Source organism: Coregonus clupeaformis, chromosome 13 (assembly GCF_020615455.1).
Source record: "Coregonus clupeaformis isolate EN_2021a chromosome 13, ASM2061545v1, whole genome shotgun sequence".
Taxonomy (NCBI): domain Eukaryota; kingdom Metazoa; phylum Chordata; class Actinopteri; order Salmoniformes; family Salmonidae; genus Coregonus; species Coregonus clupeaformis.
The window spans coordinates 45071732-45092756 of record NC_059204.1 but is presented as its reverse complement, the minus strand read 5'-3'; the positions used below and the strand labels follow the sequence as shown (position 1 = coordinate 45092756).

Here is a 21025-nt window from a genome sequence, read left to right as displayed (position 1 = left end):
AGATGTAGCCTAGTAGACTCACATTAACTAGCTAGCTAACTTAGCTCGTTCATTGTTGCCCCTGAGAGGAAGTTAGGCTAGCAAGCATTTTAGTTACAGTGGGGGAAAAAAGTATTTAGTCAGCCACCAATTGTGCAAGTTCTCCCACTTAAAAAGATGAGAGAGGCCTGTAATTTTCATCATAGGTACACGTCAACTATTACAGACAAAATTAGATTTTTTTTCCCAGAAAATCACATTGTAGGATTTTTAATGAATTTATTTGCAAATTATGGTGGAAAATAAGTATTTGGTCAATAACAAAAGTTTCTCAATACTTTGTTATATACCCTTTGTTGGCAATGACACAGGTCAAACGTTTTCTGTAAGTCTTCACAAGGTTTTCACACACTGTTGCTGGTATTTTGGCCCATTCCTCCATGCAGATCTCCTCTAGAGCAGTGATGTTTTGGGGCTGTCGCTGGGCAACACGGACTTTCAACTCCCTCCAAAGATTTTCTATGGGGTTGAGATCTGGAGACTGGCTAGGCCACTCCAGGACCTTGAAATGCTTCTTACGAAGCCACTCCTTCGTTGCCCGGGCGGTGTGTTTGGGATCATTGTCATGCTGAAAGACCCAGCCACGTTTCATCTTCAATTCCCTTGCTGATGGAAGGAGGTTTTCACTCAAAATCTCACGATACATGGCCCCATTCATTCTTTCCTTTACACGGATCAGTCGTCCTGGTCCCTTTGCAGAAAAACAGCCCCAAAGCATGATGTTTCCACCCCCATGCTTCACAGTGGGTATGGTGTTCTTTGGATGCAACTCAGCATTGTTTGTCCTCCAAACACGACGAGTTGAGTTTTTACCAAAAAGTTCTATTTTGGTTTCATCTGACCATATGACATTCTCCCAATCCTCTTCTGGATCATCCAAATGCACTCTAGCAAACTTCAGACGGGCCTGGACATGTACTGGCTTAAGCAGGGGGACACGTCTGGCACTGCAGGATTTGAGTCCCTGGCGGCGTAGTGTGTTACTGATGGTAGGCTTTGTTACTTTGGTCCCAGCTCTCTGCAGGTCATTCACTAGGTCCCCCCGTGTGGATCTGGGATTTTTGCTCACTGTTCTTGTGATCATTTTGACCCCACGGGGTGAGATCTTGTGTGGAGCCCCAGATCGAGGGAGATTATCAGTGGTCTTGTATGTCTTCCATTTCCTAATAATTGCTCCCACAGTTGATTTCTTCAAACCAAGCTGCTTACCTATTGCAGATTCAGTCTTCCCAGCCTGGTGCAGGTCTACAATTTTGTTTCTGGTGTCCTTTGACAGCTCTTTGGTCTTGGCCATAGTGGAGTTTGGAGTGTGACTGTTTGAGGTTGTGGACAGGTGTCTTTTATACTGATAACAAGTTCAAACAGGTGCCATTAATACAGGTAACGAGTGGAGGACAGAGGAGCCTCTTAAAGAAGAAGTTACAGGTCTGTGAGAGCCAGAAATCTTGCTTGTTTGTAGGTGACCAAATACTTATTTTCCACCATAATCTGCAAATAAATTCATTGAAAATCCTACAATGTGATTTTCTGGAAAAAAAAATCTCAATTTATCTGTCATAGTTGACGTGTACCTATGATGAAAATTACAGGCCTCTCTCATCTTTTTAAGTGGGAGAACTTGCACAATTGGTGGCTGACTAAAAACTTTTTTCCCCACTGTATGTCCTTCGTTTTTGGGTTATACTCAGATGAAACAGTTTGGCTATATTTATATCTATATTTCCATATTTCCAAGTCGTATTCTTGAAGATCAAGGAATATTAAATTAACTGGAAATCTGACACTCTGTTTTTTGTTTTATGTAATGATATAGCCTAATCCTATTATTATCTGTAGTAGAAGCCTACATAACCAAACCATAAAGTAAAATGCAACATCCATTTATGGCCAACTATGTAAACTCTAACATTGATTTATCCTGCAATAGATGTCGTTCATAAATAAATAATATGCCATTTAGCAGACGCTTTTATCCAAAGCGACTTACAGTCATGCGTGCATATATTTTTGTGTATGGGTGGTCCCGGGGATCGAACCCACTACCTTGGCGTTACAAGCGCCATGCTCTACCAGCTGAGCTACAGAGGACCACCCATACACAAAAATGTATGCACGCATGACTGTAAGTCGCTTTGGTAATATATATTTTTCTTATTTTAATGCCTCTTGAGAAGGTTGACGTTTATTGGGATGAGTCTTCTCCTTAAGGCAGAACTGATTCCGCTAGATGGGCCAGCTGCAAAGTCAAAATTAGCTGTATTGTAAAAATTAAGGAAAACAAAAATTTGCTTTAATTTAAGGTTAAGCATTAGGGTTAGCAGTGTGGTTAAGGTTAGGGTTACATTTAAAATCATCTGATTTGATGACTTTGTGTCTGTGCTAGCTAGTGACCACTCTGCAGGGCCGACTCCAGAACAAGATTCATGATGAAAAACGCTAACCTGCGCCTCTTAAGGGCAAAGTAATCTAAAAGTAACTGAAAGTACTCCGATTACAGTGCCTTTAGAAAGCATTCACACCCCCTTGACTTTTTACACATTTTGTTGTATTACAGCCTGAATTTAAAATCGATTAAATTGAGATGTTTTTGTCACTGGCCTACACACAATACCCCATAATGTCAAAGTGGAATTATGTTTTTCGAAATGTTTACAAATTAATTAAAAATGAAAAGCTGAAATGTCTTGAGTCAATAAGTATTAAACCCCTTTGTTATGGCAAGCCTAAATAAGTTCAGGAGTAAAAATTTGCTTAACAAGTCAAATAAGAAGTTGCATGGACTCACTCTGTGTGCAATAATAGTGTTTAACATGATTTTTGAATGACTACCTCATCTCGGAGAGGAAGAAAACCGCTCAGGGATTTCACCATGAGGCCAATGGTGATTTTAAAAGAGTTACAGAGTTTAATGGCTGTGATAGGAGAATACTGAGGATGCATCAACAACATTGTAGTTACTCCACAATACTAACCTAAATGACAGAGTGAAAAGAAGGATACCTGTACAAAATAAAAATATTCCAAAACATGCATCCGGTTTACAACAAGACACTACAGTAAAACTGCAAAAAATGTGGCAAAGAAATGAGCTTTTTGTCCTGAATACATACTCCTGTAGCTCAGTTGGTAGAGCATGGCGCCTTTTTTCAATGCTGGGTTCGATTCCCACGGGGGGCCAGTATGGAAAATGTATGCACTCACTAACTGTAAGTCGCTCTGGATAAGAGCGTCTGCTAAATGACTGAAATGTAAAAAAATTATGTTTGGGGCAAATCCAACACAACACATTACTGAGTACTAATCCCGAGCCGACTAGGTGAAAAATCTGTCGATGTGCCCTTGAGCAAGGCACTTAACCCTAATTGCTCCTGTAAGTCGCTCTGGATAAGAGCGTCTGCTAAATGACTAAAATGTAAATGTAAAATGTACTACTCTCCATATTTTCAAGCATAGTGATGGCTGCATCATGTTATGGGTATGCTTGTAATTGTTAAGGACTGTGGAGTTTTTCAGGATAAAAAATAAATGGAATGGAGCTAAACACAGGCAAAATGCTAGAGGAAAATCTGGTTCAGTCTGTTTTCCACCAGACACTGGGAGATTAATTCACCAAAATCTACAATAGAGTTGCTTACCAAGAAGACAGTGAATGTTCCTGAGTGGCCGAGATACAGTTTTGACTTAAATCTACTTTAAAATCTATGGCAAGACCTGAAAATGGTTGTCTAACAATGACCAACAACCAATTTTACAGAGTTTGAATTTTCTTTTAAAGAATAATGGGCAAATATTGCACAATCCACGTGTGGAAAGCTCTTAGAGACTTACCCAGAAAGACAACCAGCTGTAATCACTGCCAAAGGTGCTTCTACAAAGTATTGACTCAGGGGTGTGAATACTTATGTAAATTAGATATTTCTGTATTTCATTTTCAATAAATTAGCAAAAATCTCAAAAAACATGTTTTCACTTTGTCATTATGGGATATTGTGTGTAGATAGGTGAGAGAAAAAATATATTTAATCCATTTTGAATTCAGGCTGTAATCAGTGGGGTGTATTCATGGATGCCAAGGGAAATCAGGCTTCGCCAAATCTTAGACCAATCAAAATGATAAAATAATTGATATTTCGTCTCTTCCTGTGTTTTCATAATTTTCCGTCCATTCGCAAGTGGCTGAATCTCACCGGAGAGAAATCATCCGAGTGAGGGAATCAGTGCCCCTCTGTCTCAGTATGTGTAGCCCATGTATCTGATGCTCGTCTGGACCAAAAGAGTATGACATGTTGCCACCGTAGCATTTGATTGACTGATGCCAGCAAGCATTTAGTTTCCCTTAATAAAACAATTATAAAATATCAGCAGCAAAACAACCCCCAAGGGAGGCCAGTTTGGATTTGGCTTAACACCAATCAAATCACATCCTTTGCAAAACATCATTTTCAGAAAAACGTGTCTGTTTCTGGTCTGCTTGTGTTGATGTCCTGTTGTAGCTAGCTTGCTAAATTGTCCCTCTCCTAAGCCATGGATGGAGATGGGGATTTGGATGTGGTTTTGACTTAATTCTCTGTACAGGCCAAAGATTATGACGGCAATTCTGATCTACCCATAAATGAATATATTGTGCCACTGGCCTGAGATGATTGAAGTTCAATATGTAGCCTAGATGTAGCCTAGTAGACTCACATTAACTAGCTAGCTAACTTAGCTCGTTCATTGTTGCCCCTGAGAGGAAGTTAGGCTAGCAAGCATTTTAGTTACAGTGGGGGAAAAAAGTATTTAGTCAGCCACCAATTGTGCAAGTTCTCCCACTTAAAAAGATGAGAGAGGCCTGTAATTTTCATCATAGGTACACGTCAACTATTACAGACAAAATTAGATTTTTTTCCCAGAAAATCACATTGTAGGATTTTTAATGAATTTATTTGCAAATTATGGTGGAAAATAAGTATTTGGTCAATAACAAAAGTTTCTCAATACTTTGTTATATACCCTTTGTTGGCAATGACACAGGTCAAACGTTTTCTGTAAGTCTTCACAAGGTTTTCACACACTGTTGCTGGTATTTTGGCCCATTCCTCCATGCAGATCTCCTCTAGAGCAGTGATGTTTTGGGGCTGTCGCTGGGCAACACGGACTTTCAACTCCCTCCAAAGATTTTCTATGGGGTTGAGATCTGGAGACTGGCTAGGCCACTCCAGGACCTTGAAATGCTTCTTACGAAGCCACTCCTTCGTTGCCCGGGCGGTGTGTTTGGGATCATTGTCATGCTGAAAGACCCAGCCACGTTTCATCTTCAATTCCCTTGCTGATGGAAGGAGGTTTTCACTCAAAATCTCACGATACATGGCCCCATTCATTCTTTCCTTTACACGGATCAGTCGTCCTGGTCCCTTTGCAGAAAAACAGCCCCAAAGCATGATGTTTCCACCCCCATGCTTCACAGTGGGTATGGTGTTCTTTGGATGCAACTCAGCATTGTTTGTCCTCCAAACACGACGAGTTGAGTTTTTACCAAAAAGTTCTATTTTGGTTTCATCTGACCATATGACATTCTCCCAATCCTCTTCTGGATCATCCAAATGCACTCTAGCAAACTTCAGACGGGCCTGGACATGTACTGGCTTAAGCAGGGGGACACGTCTGGCACTGCAGGATTTGAGTCCCTGGCGGCGTAGTGTGTTACTGATGGTAGGCTTTGTTACTTTGGTCCCAGCTCTCTGCAGGTCATTCACTAGGTCCCCCCGTGTGGATCTGGGATTTTTGCTCACTGTTCTTGTGATCATTTTGACCCCACGGGGTGAGATCTTGTGTGGAGCCCCAGATCGAGGGAGATTATCAGTGGTCTTGTATGTCTTCCATTTCCTAATAATTGCTCCCACAGTTGATTTCTTCAAACCAAGCTGCTTACCTATTGCAGATTCAGTCTTCCCAGCCTGGTGCAGGTCTACAATTTTGTTTCTGGTGTCCTTTGACAGCTCTTTGGTCTTGGCCATAGTGGAGTTTGGAGTGTGACTGTTTGAGGTTGTGGACAGGTGTCTTTTATACTGATAACAAGTTCAAACAGGTGCCATTAATACAGGTAACGAGTGGAGGACAGAGGAGCCTCTTAAAGAAGAAGTTACAGGTCTGTGAGAGCCAGAAATCTTGCTTGTTTGTAGGTGACCAAATACTTATTTTCCACCATAATCTGCAAATAAATTCATTGAAAATCCTACAATGTGATTTTCTGGAAAAAAAAATCTCAATTTATCTGTCATAGTTGACGTGTACCTATGATGAAAATTACAGGCCTCTCTCATCTTTTTAAGTGGGAGAACTTGCACAATTGGTGGCTGACTAAAAACTTTTTTTCCCCACTGTATGTCCTTCGTTTTTGGGTTATACTCAGATGAAACAGTTTGGCTATATTTATATCTATATTTCCATATTTCCAAGTCGTATTCTTGAAGATCAAGGAATATTAAATTAACTGGAAATCTGACACTCTGTTTTTTGTTTTATGTAATGATATAGCCTAATCCTATTATTATCTGTAGTAGAAGCCTACATAACCAAACCATAAAGTAAAATGCAACATCCATTTATGGCCAACTATGTAAACTCTAACATTGATTTATCCTGCAATAGATGTCGTTCATAAATAAATAATATGCCATTTAGCAGACGCTTTTATCCAAAGCGACTTACAGTCATGCGTGCATATATTTTTGTGTATGGGTGGTCCCGGGGATCGAACCCACTACCTTGGCGTTACAAGCGCCATGCTCTACCAGCTGAGCTACAGAGGACCACCCATACACAAAAATGTATGCACGCATGACTGTAAGTCGCTTTGGTAATATATATTTTTCTTATTTTAATGCCTCTTGAGAAGGTTGACGTTTATTGGGATGAGTCTTCTCCTTAAGGCAGAACTGATTCCGCTAGATGGGCCAGCTGCAAAGTCAAAATTAGCTGTATTGTAAAAATTAAGGAAAACAAAAATTTGCTTTAATTTAAGGTTAAGCATTAGGGTTAGCAGTGTGGTTAAGGTTAGGGTTACATTTAAAATCATCTGATTTGATGACTTTGTGTCTGTGCTAGCTAGTGACCACTCTGCAGGGCCGACTCCAGAACAAGATTCATGATGAAAACGCTAACCTGCGCCTCTTAAGGGCAAAGTAATCTAAAAGTAACTGAAAGTACTCCGATTACAGTGCCTTTAGAAAGCATTCACACCCCCTTGACTTTTTACACATTTTGTTGTATTACAGCCTGAATTTAAAATCGATTAAATTGAGATGTTTTTGTCACTGGCCTACACACAATACCCCATAATGTCAAAGTGGAATTATGTTTTTCGAAATGTTTACAAATTAATTAAAAATGAAAAGCTGAAATGTCTTGAGTCAATAAGTATTAAACCCCTTTGTTATGGCAAGCCTAAATAAGTTCAGGAGTAAAAATTTGCTTAACAAGTCAAATAAGAAGTTGCATGGACTCACTCTGTGTGCAATAATAGTGTTTAACATGATTTTTGAATGACTACCTCATCTCGGAGAGGAAGAAAACCGCTCAGGGATTTCACCATGAGGCCAATGGTGATTTTAAAAGAGTTACAGAGTTTAATGGCTGTGATAGGAGAATACTGAGGATGCATCAACAACATTGTAGTTACTCCACAATACTAACCTAAATGACAGAGTGAAAAGAAGGATACCTGTACAAAATAAAAATATTCCAAAACATGCATCCGGTTTACAACAAGACACTACAGTAAAACTGCAAAAAATGTGGCAAAGAAATGAGCTTTTTGTCCTGAATACATACTCCTGTAGCTCAGTTGGTAGAGCATGGCGCCTTTTTTCAATGCTGGGTTCGATTCCCACGGGGGGCCAGTATGGAAAATGTATGCACTCACTAACTGTAAGTCGCTCTGGATAAGAGCGTCTGCTAAATGACTGAAATGTAAAAAAATTATGTTTGGGGCAAATCCAACACAACACATTACTGAGTACTAATCCCGAGCCGACTAGGTGAAAAATCTGTCGATGTGCCCTTGAGCAAGGCACTTAACCCTAATTGCTCCTGTAAGTCGCTCTGGATAAGAGCGTCTGCTAAATGACTAAAATGTAAATGTAAAATGTACTACTCTCCATATTTTCAAGCATAGTGATGGCTGCATCATGTTATGGGTATGCTTGTAATTGTTAAGGACTGTGGAGTTTTTCAGGATAAAAAATAAATGGAATGGAGCTAAACACAGGCAAAATGCTAGAGGAAAATCTGGTTCAGTCTGTTTTCCACCAGACACTGGGGAGATTAATTCACCAAAATCTACAATAGAGTTGCTTACCAAGAAGACAGTGAATGTTCCTGAGTGGCCGAGATACAGTTTTGACTTAAATCTACTTTAAAATCTATGGCAAGACCTGAAAATGGTTGTCTAACAATGACCAACAACCAATTTTACAGAGTTTGAATTTTCTTTTAAAGAATAATGGGCAAATATTGCACAATCCACGTGTGGAAAGCTCTTAGAGACTTACCCAGAAAGACAACCAGCTGTAATCACTGCCAAAGGTGCTTCTACAAAGTATTGACTCAGGGGTGTGAATACTTATGTAAATTAGATATTTCTGTATTTCATTTTCAATAAATTAGCAAAAATCTCAAAAACATGTTTTCACTTTGTCATTATGGGATATTGTGTGTAGATAGGTGAGAGAAAAAATATATTTAATCCATTTTGAATTCAGGCTGTAATCAGTGGGGTGTATTCATGGATGCCAAGGGAAATCAGGCTTCGCCAAATCTTAGACCAATCAAAATGATAAAATAATTGATATTTCGTCTCTTCCTGTGTTTTCATAATTTTCCGTCCATTCGCAAGTGGCTGAATCTCACCGGAGAGAAATCATCCGAGTGAGGGAATCAGTGCCCCTCTGTCTCAGTATGTGTAGCCCATGTATCTGATGCTCGTCTGGACCAAAAAGAGTATGACATGTTGCCACCGTAGCATTTGATTGACTGATGCCAGCAAGCATTTAGTTTCCCTTAATAAAACAATTATAAAATATCAGCAGCAAAACAACCCCCAAGGGAGGCCAGTTTGGATTTGGCTTAACACCAATCAAATCACATCCTTTGCAAAACATCATTTTCAGAAAACGTGTCTGTTTCTGGTCTGCTTGTGTTGATGTCCTGTTGTAGCTAGCTTGCTAAATTGTCCCTCTCCTAAGCCATGGATGGAGATGGGGATTTGGATGTGGTTTTGACTTAATTCTCTGTACAGGCCAAAGATTATGACGGCAATTCTGATCTACCCATAAATGAATATATTGTGCCACTGGCCTGAGATGATTGAAGTTCAATATGTAGCCTAGATGTAGCCTAGTAGACTCACATTAACTAGCTAGCTAACTTAGCTCGTTCATTGTTGCCCCTGAGAGGAAGTTAGGCTAGCAAGCATTTTAGTTACAGTGGGGGGAAAAAAGTATTTAGTCAGCCACCAATTGTGCAAGTTCTCCCACTTAAAAAGATGAGAGAGGCCTGTAATTTTCATCATAGGTACACGTCAACTATTACAGACAAAATTAGATTTTTTTTCCCAGAAAATCACATTGTAGGATTTTTAATGAATTTATTTGCAAATTATGGTGGAAAATAAGTATTTGGTCAATAACAAAAGTTTCTCAATACTTTGTTATATACCCTTTGTTGGCAATGACACAGGTCAAACGTTTTCTGTAAGTCTTCACAAGGTTTTCACACACTGTTGCTGGTATTTTGGCCCATTCCTCCATGCAGATCTCCTCTAGAGCAGTGATGTTTTGGGGCTGTCGCTGGGCAACACGGACTTTCAACTCCCTCCAAAGATTTTCTATGGGGTTGAGATCTGGAGACTGGCTAGGCCACTCCAGGACCTTGAAATGCTTCTTACGAAGCCACTCCTTCGTTGCCCGGCGGTGTGTTTGGGATCATTGTCATGCTGAAAGACCCAGCCACGTTTCATCTTCAATTCCCTTGCTGATGGAAGGAGGTTTTCACTCAAAATCTCACGATACATGGCCCCATTCATTCTTTCCTTTACACGGATCAGTCGTCCTGGTCCCTTTGCAGAAAAACAGCCCCAAAGCATGATGTTTCCACCCCCATGCTTCACAGTAGGTATGGTGTTCTTTGGATGCAACTCAGCATTGTTTGTCCTCCAAACACGACGAGTTGAGTTTTTACCAAAAAGTTCTATTTTGGTTTCATCTGACCATATGACATTCTCCCAATCCTCTTCTGGATCATCCAAATGCACTCTAGCAAACTTCAGACGGGCCTGGACATGTACTGGCTTAAGCAGGGGGACACGTCTGGCACTGCAGGATTTGAGTCCCTGGCGGCGTAGTGTGTTACTGATGGTAGGCTTTGTTACTTTGGTCCCAGCTCTCTGCAGGTCATTCACTAGGTCCCCCCGTGTGGATCTGGGATTTTTGCTCACTGTTCTTGTGATCATTTTGACCCCCACGGGGTGAGATCTTGTGTGGAGCCCCAGATCGAGGGAGATTATCAGTGGTCTTGTATGTCTTCCATTTCCTAATAATTGCTCCCACAGTTGATTTCTTCAAACCAAGCTGCTTACCTATTGCAGATTCAGTCTTCCCAGCCTGGTGCAGGTCTACAATTTTGTTTCTGGTGTCCTTTGACAGCTCTTTGGTCTTGGCCATAGTGGAGTTTGGAGTGTGACTGTTTGAGGTTGTGGACAGGTGTCTTTTATACTGATAACAAGTTCAAACAGGTGCCATTAATACAGGTAACGAGTGGAGGACAGAGGAGCCTCTTAAAGAAGAAGTTACAGGTCTGTGAGAGCCAGAAATCTTGCTTGTTTGTAGGTGACCAAATACTTATTTTCCACCATAATTTGCAAATAATTCATTAAAAATCCTACAATGTGAAATTACAGGCCTCTCTCATCTTTTTAAGCAATAATAATAATAATAATAAGTGGGAGAACTTGCACAATTGGTGGCTGACTAAATAATTTTTTCCCCCACTGTAGGTAGCCTATGACAACAAAATCTAAAAGCATACTGTATGACAGAGCCATAGACCGTTTTTCCAACATGAAAGAGAGGAGGATGGCTTTGGTGTTCAACTAGTCTATAAGTAGGGTGAGTCAAAAAAAATTATTTTACTTGCGCACGCACACACACACACACATACACACACACACACACACACACACACACACATAAATCAGCACCATGAACAGCCACATGATATTTAGCAACGTTGATTGGACTAAATTGTTTTTGGTATCTTAAAGTTTGTTTTCAGTGTATTAAACTAAGCATATACACTGAGTGTACAAAACATTAAGGACACCTTCCTAATATTGAGTAGCACCACCCCCTTTTGCCCTCAGAACTGGCTCATTTCCTCAGGGCATGGACTCTACAAGGTGACGAAAGCGTTCCACAGGGATGTTGGCCCATGTTGACTCCAATGCTTCCCACAGTTGTGTCAAGTTGGCTGGATGTCCTTTGGGTGGTGGACCATTCTTGATACACACGTGAAAAATCCAGCAGCGTTACAGTTCTTGACACAAACCGGTACGCCTGGCACCTACTCCCATACCCTGTTCAAAGGCACTTAAATCGTTTGTCTTGCTCATTCACCCTCTGAATGGCACACATATACAATCCATGTCTCAATTGTCTCAAGGCTTAAAAATTCTTCTTTAGTCTGTCTCCTCAGTGTATAGCCTTGTTGATTTGATGATGTTTAAATGTTTAAGTTGAAATGGTGCTGGAACAGTGGAGGCAGTGCTCCTGTTGTCTTTGTGCTGACTTGCTGTATGTCTCTGTGGTTCTAAATCAGTAGTTTAGTAAACTGTCGAAAACATTAACTCGCTTGACCATGCTGCAGGTCATATAACTGTTTGTTACATGCAATATTTGCTTTGTGGACATCACCGGACAGATGTTGCTCTCCGGTTTTGGGATAAAACAAACGTATGTGTAGTTGAATTTATTCTGCCAGTGTGTGACTGTTGTCTTTTTGTTGTCACAGCCTTATTGTATATCACGTGGCATATGAACGAATGGGTTATAGAGCAAACAACACAATTATCACAACATAGGTTGTAATATGGCTTTTTTACTGGCTTGGCTTCCTCAGTGATTTTACCCACGCACCACTACTGGCTGTAAATGTGGAATAAGTCAAGGGTTATGAATACTTTCTGAAGGCACTATACGTTACTGAGTTTGGGTAATCCAAAAGTTACTTTACTGATTCAAAATGTGGACTTGTAACTAGTAACTGTAACGGATTACATTTAGAAAGTAACCTACTCAACCCTGGTCCTGCTGAACACGCCCCAGGTTGTTAGCTATAACTAGCTAATGAGGTAACATGACTGAACAAGGTGTAGCCTAAACAAATGGTTAACAGTCCTGTCCGCAAGTAGTCTAGTTTTAGAACGGCCCGCGATATACTTTATGAATGTAAAACGTGGCCCGCCAATGCACGATAGAAAGTTAAAAACGTAGCTTCAGTATTATGGGTCATGTCTTTTGAACGGTAAGGGCTAGAATCAAGCTGTTTTCTCTGAAAAAAAGAGGGAGACTTGGATACGTTGGCTACAGAACCTGGCTATGGAATGCAGTTGGGAAAGTGAGAGGGTTGAGCGAGACTATAAATTCAAAGACAACCTACTTTTCTATTCTCAAGGGAGAGAAAAACATAGCTATTGTTTTTAATTTCGTAAAGCAGCTTGTGTTTCTTAACCAGGCAAAGAGTAGCTAACTAGAAGGCTGGTGGTGACTGGTTAGCTATGGGGAAGCAAGAAAGTCGCCTGTGCGATGTGTATAATTGGAGGTGGAGCCGGAGCGGAGCCTGTCTGCCTGTCTGCCCACACTCATCGCTTGCTCCTCCACAGCTCACCAGCTGATGTAGTGGGTGTGACGTATCCTTCCCACTGCTGAACACAACTGCCCTGCTCATCTGTGCTGCTAATATTAATTGTGCTTATCACTGAAAAGCTCTCAATCTGATGAATATTTTAATCACTATTTTTGTTTACAAAATTAACACTGTTATGCACATATCAAATATTAGCATTGGATGTTACCTGTTGTGTGAATATTGACTTGATAGGAACACTGGGAAATAGACTGCTAGTTAAACCCAGTGGTGCATTCATACTAGCTCAGACTAACACCTCTAAACCTTCTCCCCAAGCATACTCATCCATACAAAACACCACTGAGCAGCCGGTGGAATAAAAACACTGCAGCCTGGGACAGAGCCAGACACAGAGCCTTATCGACATAGCATTAGTCCTTATTATTATTAATGTTATCAATGTTGTAAGTACCCACGTTTCCATCCAACCATTTTATGCAAATTAATTACCTGACGCACGAAAAAAGTCATGACTGGGCTGAACAATTTGTTCGTTGGATATGGTTGGATCTTTTTGTGTCAGTCAAATGTATTATGCGAGAAATGGCGGTGCGCAAATAATGATATAATAACCATCATATCGAAGTAAACTTGGAGTCACGCGATAATATGTTGTGTGGTCCTCCCACTACGACTCGGGAAAGCATGCAGTTTATTAGGCTACAGATTAAATAAGTTATGATGAACTTCACAGGCTGGTGAATGTGCAAGGTGATGAGCTTGATGCTCCTTTCCAATAAATATTGAGGGTCTTATTCTGGTAACATGATGATCGATGCTTGGCTGTCGTTTGACAAATACAAATAATATCGCTCTTATCCCTAATAATCTCATAATTTAGGTAGCCTACCCCCACACTATCTGCGAGCTGTTGGCTAGAGCGCATGTGCCAAGACCAAAATGGGCACATTTGCTATTTAACGCAACAGTTTTTGTGACAAAACCATCAGTAGAGTTGAAAGTGCGACGGAGACCTATTTAACTTTTAATTCAGTACATGGGAATTTAACGGCAAAAGTTATTTTTATTTGAACTACGTCATCACGCACAGCCTTTTATGCAGATTTTAGAATGTTTGCATGAAAATCTGTCGCAAATTGGATGGAAACCCAGCTAATGATGAAGATTATTGAACAACCTCTTCTCTGTAGTGAACTCAAACCTCTGAACTATTTGTACTGTAACTATTGTACTGTATTTAAGGATCTGAAGTTGAAGATTAAAATGGTAGTTGATGAAAGACTTACTGTATGTACATCCAGTCCTCTCTGCCTCTGTCTACCCTCACACTCTCTCCAAAACCTCCCTTCACACTCATGCTCTATAATTAAATCAGTTAAGCCCTCTGCAAATATTACGCTAGTTATGCATCTTTGCATTGTGATTATAACTGTTAATGTGCCTCAACACAGTACTTAGAGTTGAGTGGAAAAGTTTAGTCTGATGTCACACCTAGTAACCATGTTTCCCCAGCCAGCTCAGCTCACCTACACAGCTCGTCCCTGGCACAGTAGCCATGCAGGCTGAGGCAGTTGGGCTTGCCGTCTCTCTCCTCATAGGAACACGACGGTACGATGGTCTTCCGCCGGCGCTCCCCACAGAGGGCATCGGAGCAGGGGCAGAAGAGCAGAGCGAAGCTGTACTCCTCTGGTACCCGCTCCAGGAAGCGACGCAGCGCCCGGTGGCACTTCTGTCTGTTACAGCTGCCGTCGGAGCCCGGAGGCCGCTTGGTGCAGGCCACAACATACTCCGACCTCAGAGAACCACACTTCTCATACAGACCACAGTCCTGGGCTGCCTTCAGACACTGGTTCTGCCCATCCAGAGGCAGAGAGGAAGCTGGGAAGAGAGGGAGGAGTGGCAGGGTGAGGAGAGGAAGATAACACAGAGAAGAATGTTTGAAGGTGATTGTGTTTTGGGAAAAGGGGCAATGAATAAGAGAGAAAGGAAGACAAAATCATAAAATATATGATTCTGGACCGCACAAACATCCCAGACTGTAATTATTCAGAGAGAAGGTAGATGTTATTTACCTGCCATGATGGAGGCCATGCGTGACATCTCTATGTGCCTCACAAACTCCACCTCCAGATCCTCATACGGAGACACCTCGTTCTCATCATACACTGTGAAAACACGGAGGCCATGAGGACAGAAAACATCTCACACACACAAATGCAATCGAACACATAAAAGACAAAACATAAAGACAGTCAAACACACCAGCGAATCTGACGGTCCAGTAGACCCTGAGGCAGAGTTCCTCCCGGCGGGAGCCGCGCTGGCACTTGCAGGCCTGGAGGGGGTGGTACTGCTGCAGGGCGCTCTGGGCCTCCAGGCACTCGCGTCGGGCGTCTGGGCCCAGTGGCGACACAGCCTCCTCAGCAGCACAGTACTCCAGCACCCTGTACACCCCCGTACAGCCCTGATCCTGCACACAGCCCCGCTCCGCCTCCAGACAGTCTATGGAGCCAGCCAGCACACTACCTGGAAGAGGTGGAAGATGGGGAACATGATTGTAATTGGTCACCTGTGTTCCTGAACAGCTATTTTTACAGATGAGAATTGTTATGTCAGTTAACACCTGGGTCGTTCCACGAAAAGAGTGCCTTTTGCGTCCCTTTGATGTTTTAAGTAGAAATTGTGCACCAATATTGAATTTGAATAAATGCTGGTTATATTAAATGAAGTGGCCTTTCATTTAGACCACATGGAGAATTCAACAATTAAATAATTTTTTATATGAATAAAGACTTGCTAAAGTGCCAAAATTCAGCATTTTGACATGTCCCTCCATGCACTATGGAAGATTTTAACCTACTTAACCCCAAACTTTCTCTAAGTTTTCACCATCATTGTAAAGCCCTAGTTATTTTGTTTCTTTGACAAAGTCATTCATGAAGATGATTATTTATTTCATGTGAAAAGTGATTCATTCTTACGTGAACTGAACTCTCATTTTAATATGGTTAAATTATTCCTTTTTAAATATTGTTTTTCAAAATAAACATTGAACATCTAATTGTCAAATCATAGTGTAAAAGCAGGGGAGCTGGTTCTACTCTTTTTGGCAATGTTCTGGTGTTTTGTGGTGGAAAACTGAGCGGGTCGAGTATAACGCGTCAACCCTGTTACCCATAAATAGACAGGCTAGAACTGTTTTAACAATTGCATTCAATTTCCACTCCCTGTTGCACACACCAAGCACCCATTACCCCTGTCACAAGGGGATTTATGGCTGATTTAAGATAAAGTCGTCAACCCTGTTACGGTCAACCCTGTTCCTTTATTTGGTACTTAATAGGCACTTACTATAGTCATTTGATTTATTTAACCTCTTGAGATGGGAAAACATGTTTTTTATGAAGCTGAACATAATGTTACATTTTTTTTACCAGGTTACACTTCTCAAAAGGCACCGAATTGGTGGAACGACCCACCTGTTTGACAATGAGCTTCAATGCTTATTTGTTGAAAAGCAAGAGCCTATCATCCAAGGTGGAGAGACAGACAATCTACAAAACACTTTTTTTTTTTTTGTCATTTAGCAGACGCTCTTATCCAGAGTGACTTACAGTTAGTGAGTGCATACATTTTTCATACTGACCCCCCGTGGGATTACGAACCCACAACCCTGGCGTTGCAAACACCATGCTCTACCAACTGAGCTACACGGGACCACTTCCCTTCACTTCAGAGTATTGATTATGTTCTGTGAAGAACTGGCAGCTCCATCAGTTGTCAAGGATAAAGGCCAGGCAGAAGCACAGACTGAAGAGGCTAAGTAAAGCAGTGGCTAGCAATGTTGTTGAATTCCCAACTGTCCATTTTCCATTTTAAGGGGGGACTTCCAATTCAGTTCATTTGTGGTAGTATTAAAATAGTTCCTGGCAAGTGGCAAACGCAGCTTTTTCCCAGAGGGTTTTAAGGGTCAGACTACAAATGGAATCCGGATTTGCAGTTATATCCTCATTCAACATGTTTGTTGTGCAGGCTCTCTCTTGCTCACACCTACACATACCTGCAAACAAACAAATATACTGTATAATATGTCTATAGGCCCACATACAACCGCTTCCTATACATACAAACACAAACGCACACACAGGGGAATCCTGATTATGGTTACACGCTTCAATTAAGCCCATGCTGTCTAGGAGCGCACAGTACAGCTGAAATCAAACTCCAGTAGCGAGTGGTTACAATCACAGACGACCCATGAGGTCCACATCTCACTCTGGCAGGAGACAAATCAAAAACAGATGGACACGCTTCGTCACCATAGGCAGGGGACCCTAGCAGACGAGGCCGGCAAGGCAAGCACATCAACTCTGGAGTTCCCACCAAGATACAGGGTGATGAGGCATATACAGTCAAGTCCACAAATACAGTCAAGACAAAAACCTGGTTGCCTCTGCAAGGAGCCTGAAACTTGGCCGCAAGTGGATCTTCCAGCAATATAATAACCCCAAGCACACATCAAAATCCACAAATAAATGGTTAATTGACCACAAAATCAACATTTTGCAATGGCCATCTCAGTCTCCAGACTGAAAACCTGTGGTTTGAATTGAAGAGGGTAGTCCGTAAGCGCAGACAAAGGATATCAAGGATCTGGAAAGATTCTGTATGGAGGAATGGCCTAAGATCCCTCCCAATGTGTTCTCCAATCTCATAAAACATTTTAGAAAAAAGGGTCAGTACCATTATATAATAATTTTGACTCCTTACTTTTTGAGAATTGTTTCTATTACTTGTTAATGTAACGAACCCTGCATCCTGAGTCGGTTCCTGTCGGTGTTGTCAGTTTTTTCTGTTCGGGATCTCCTGTTTCCCGAGGGTTCTGGAACGCTCCCTGCCTGGTTGCCGGGCGACATTGCTAGGCGGGAGCTCTCATGATTTACCACACCTGCATCCCATCAGCAATCTGCACACCTGGTCCTGATCATCACCCTTTTTAGGCGCTGACCTGACATCCATTCCCTGCCGGATCGTTAGCCATGAACAGTAGGTTTACCAGAGTATCAGTCTTAGAGCTTCTAGCGTTAGTTTTGTTGTTTTGCACCTTGTTGGTTTGTTGTTTACTTACCTCCGTTTTGTTCCATCTGCAGTCACTCGTCCGGAACCTTCATCCAACCTCTGCCTGGTGGTCGGCGGCTGCCGAGCCATGATTGGATCAACCACTGCACCCCCCAACAACTAATCAACGCCGCCCGCTCTGTTCCCTGGATTATTCAGCATCACTCTTGAATTTGTAAATAAACACTCACCTTCGTTTCAACTTACCTTGTCCTGGTCTGCTTCTGGGTTCTGGCTTTGTAACTCGTGACAGAACGATCCGGCCAGTAATGAACCCAGCGGACCTGGACTCTGTTCGCCATGCCATTTCCCATCAGGAGAAGATGTTGGGACAACATAGCACGGCACTACAGGAGATAGCGTTGTCAGTTCGGAACCTTTCCACCGGGCTGACGGAGATCCAGGCCCAGCTCAGTTTGCCGGTGGAGAATCCACTACCGGTTTCACCCATCTCGCCTGCCACTTCTGGAGCTGTGTCCGTCCATGAGCCCAAGGTTCCGACGCCGGATAAATATGAGGGAGAGCTGGGAAGATGCCGTTCTTTCCTTATGCAGTGTGGCTTAGTTTTCGATCTACAGCCCAACTCTTATGCCACAGACAAGGCTAGGATAGCCTTTGTTATTGAGTTGCTGCGTGGTCGAGCGCTGGAGTGGGCTTCAGCCGTTTGGGAACGACAGGACACCTGCATGGCTTCATACCAGGAGTTCACGGCCGAGATGAGGAAGCTATTCGACCATTCCGTCCGAGGTATGGACGCAGCTAGGCGCCTGTTTTCACTTCGCCAAGGAACTCGCAGCGCTGCCGACTTCGTGATCGAGTTCAGGACGTTGGCTGTGGAGAGTGGGTGGAATGAGGAGTCTCTGCAAGCGGCCTTTTACCAGGGTCTGTCGGAGCAGCTCAAGGATGAGTTGTTCTCCTATCCGGAGCCTAGTGACCTGGACAGCTTGGTAGCCTTGTCTATTCGGGTGGATACCCGAGTTCGAGAGCGAAGGAGGGAGAAGCAATGGGGGCCCGTCCAATCGATCAGCTTCTCAGTTCCCAGTCGGGTCGGGTGGTGGACCAGAACACGTCGATCATTCTCCACCACAAAGGATTAGTGGAGAGGTCCTCTCTCCCGATTCTGAACCCATGCAAGTGGGGGCGGCACGGGTTAACCAAGGAGGAGCGTCAACATAGACGTAAGACCAACTGCTGCCTCTACTGTGGTAGCTCGGGACATTACATCTCCACTTGTTCCCGGCGGTCGTCAAACTGCCCGGCTCGCTAAAGTTGGGAGGACTTTTAGCGAGCCAGTTTCAACCTCTCAGTACCTCTGTCAGACCCCGTTTCCCGGCTACCCTCATGAACAGGAATCAGAGCTTAGCGATTAACGCTTTTGTCGATTCAGGTGCCGATGGAAGCTTTATGGATGCCGAAGTGGTGGAACAGCTGGGGCTTTCCAAGGAGCAATTACCGGAAGCCATTGAAGCAACCACTCTGAACGGCAGTAGTCTGGCACGTATTACGATGAGGACTGAACCGGTTAAGATGCTGTTGTCGGGGAATCATTCTGAGGTGATCTCATTCTTCATTCTGCCGTCTTCCCATGTCCCTCTGGTCCTTGGATATCCCTGGCTGAAGGAACACAATCCCACGTTCGATTGGGTGACGGGCAAGGTAACGAGTTGGAGCCTTGATTGTCATGCTAACTGTCTCAAGACTGCCTGTTCCCATTCGGTTCCCAGTCAGGTGATTGAGGCTAAACCCCCAGATTTGTCACTGGTTCCCGAGACATATCACGATTTGGGGGAAGTGTTCAGTAAGCAGAGGGCTCTGTCACTTCCTCCCCACCGACCATATGATTGTGCCATCAACCTGTTCCCTGGAGCTGTCTATCCCAAGGGACGGTTATACAGTATCTCCCGACCTGAACGTGAGGCTTTGGAGACCTACATCAAGGAGTCCCTAGCTGCTGGCCTCATTCGTCCCTCGTCATCACCCTGGGGGGCAGGATTCTTCTTTGTGGGTAAGAAGGATGGCTCTCTTCGACCGTGTATTGATTATCGGGGGTTGAATGATATCACGGTCAAGAACAAGTATCCCCTGCCCTTGATGAGCTCTGCCTTCGACTCCTTACAGGGTGCTACGGTGTTTACCAAGCTAGACCTACGCAATGCGTATCACCTGGTCCGGATCAGAGAGGGGGACGAGTGGTTGACGGGTTTCAATACACCGATGGGACACTTCGAGTATCAGGTGATGCCGTTTGGACTGACCAATGCTCCAGCGGTATTCCAGAGTATGGTGAACGACGTCCTGAGAGATATGATCGGTCTCTTTGTGTTTGTTTACCTGGATGACATTCTGATCTTCTCGAAGGAACCTTCCGACCACGTCCAGCATGTCCGACAGGTTCTGCAGCGATTGTTGGAGAATCGCCTGTTCGTTAAGGCCGAGAAGTGCGAGTTTCACGCCCACACGACATCCTTCCTCGGGTACATCATCTCCAGGGGAGAGATTAGGATGGACCAGGAGAAGGTTAGAGCGGTTCTGGAATGGGCCCAGCCCGGTACGAGATTGCAGCTCCAGAGATTTTTGGGGTTTGCGAATTTCTACCGCAGATTCATCCGGGATTACAGCCGTGTGGCCGCTCCGTTAACTGCCTTGACTTCCAGTATCAGGACCTTCAAGTGGAATCCGGAGCCGGATCGAGCGTTTCTGGATTTGAAGAGGCGATTCACCAACGCACCGATTCTCTCTCAACCGGACACGGCCCGTCAGTTCGTCGTTGAAGTGGACGCGTCTGATGTGGGAGTTGGCGCCATCCTGTCGCAGCGATGCTCCACGGACAGTAAACTCCATCCCTGCGCCTACTACTCTCGTCGTCTTTCGCCTGCGGAGAGGAACTACGATGTGGGTAACCGGGAGCTTCTCGCGGTGAAACTTGCCTTGGAGGAGTGGCGCCACTGGTTGGAGGGGGCGGAGC

General features: G+C 43.2%; 1 protein-coding gene across 2 annotated transcripts in view; it reads right to left on the bottom strand.

Annotated features, from left to right (window-relative positions):
* Nucleotides 1-21025, bottom strand: part of LOC121579587 (GDNF family receptor alpha-4-like) — a 116594-nt gene that overhangs the window by 34008 nt on the left and 61561 nt on the right. For both annotated transcript variants that reach the window (XM_041894311.1, XM_041894312.1), the window contains exons 2-4: nt 15205-15468; nt 15015-15107; nt 14469-14820 (exon numbers count right to left, since the gene is read on the bottom strand). In XM_041894311.1, the coding sequence (XP_041750245.1) occupies nt 14469-14820; nt 15015-15107; nt 15205-15468 (709 nt within the window). The remainder of the gene's footprint in view (nt 1-14468; nt 14821-15014; nt 15108-15204; nt 15469-21025) is intronic.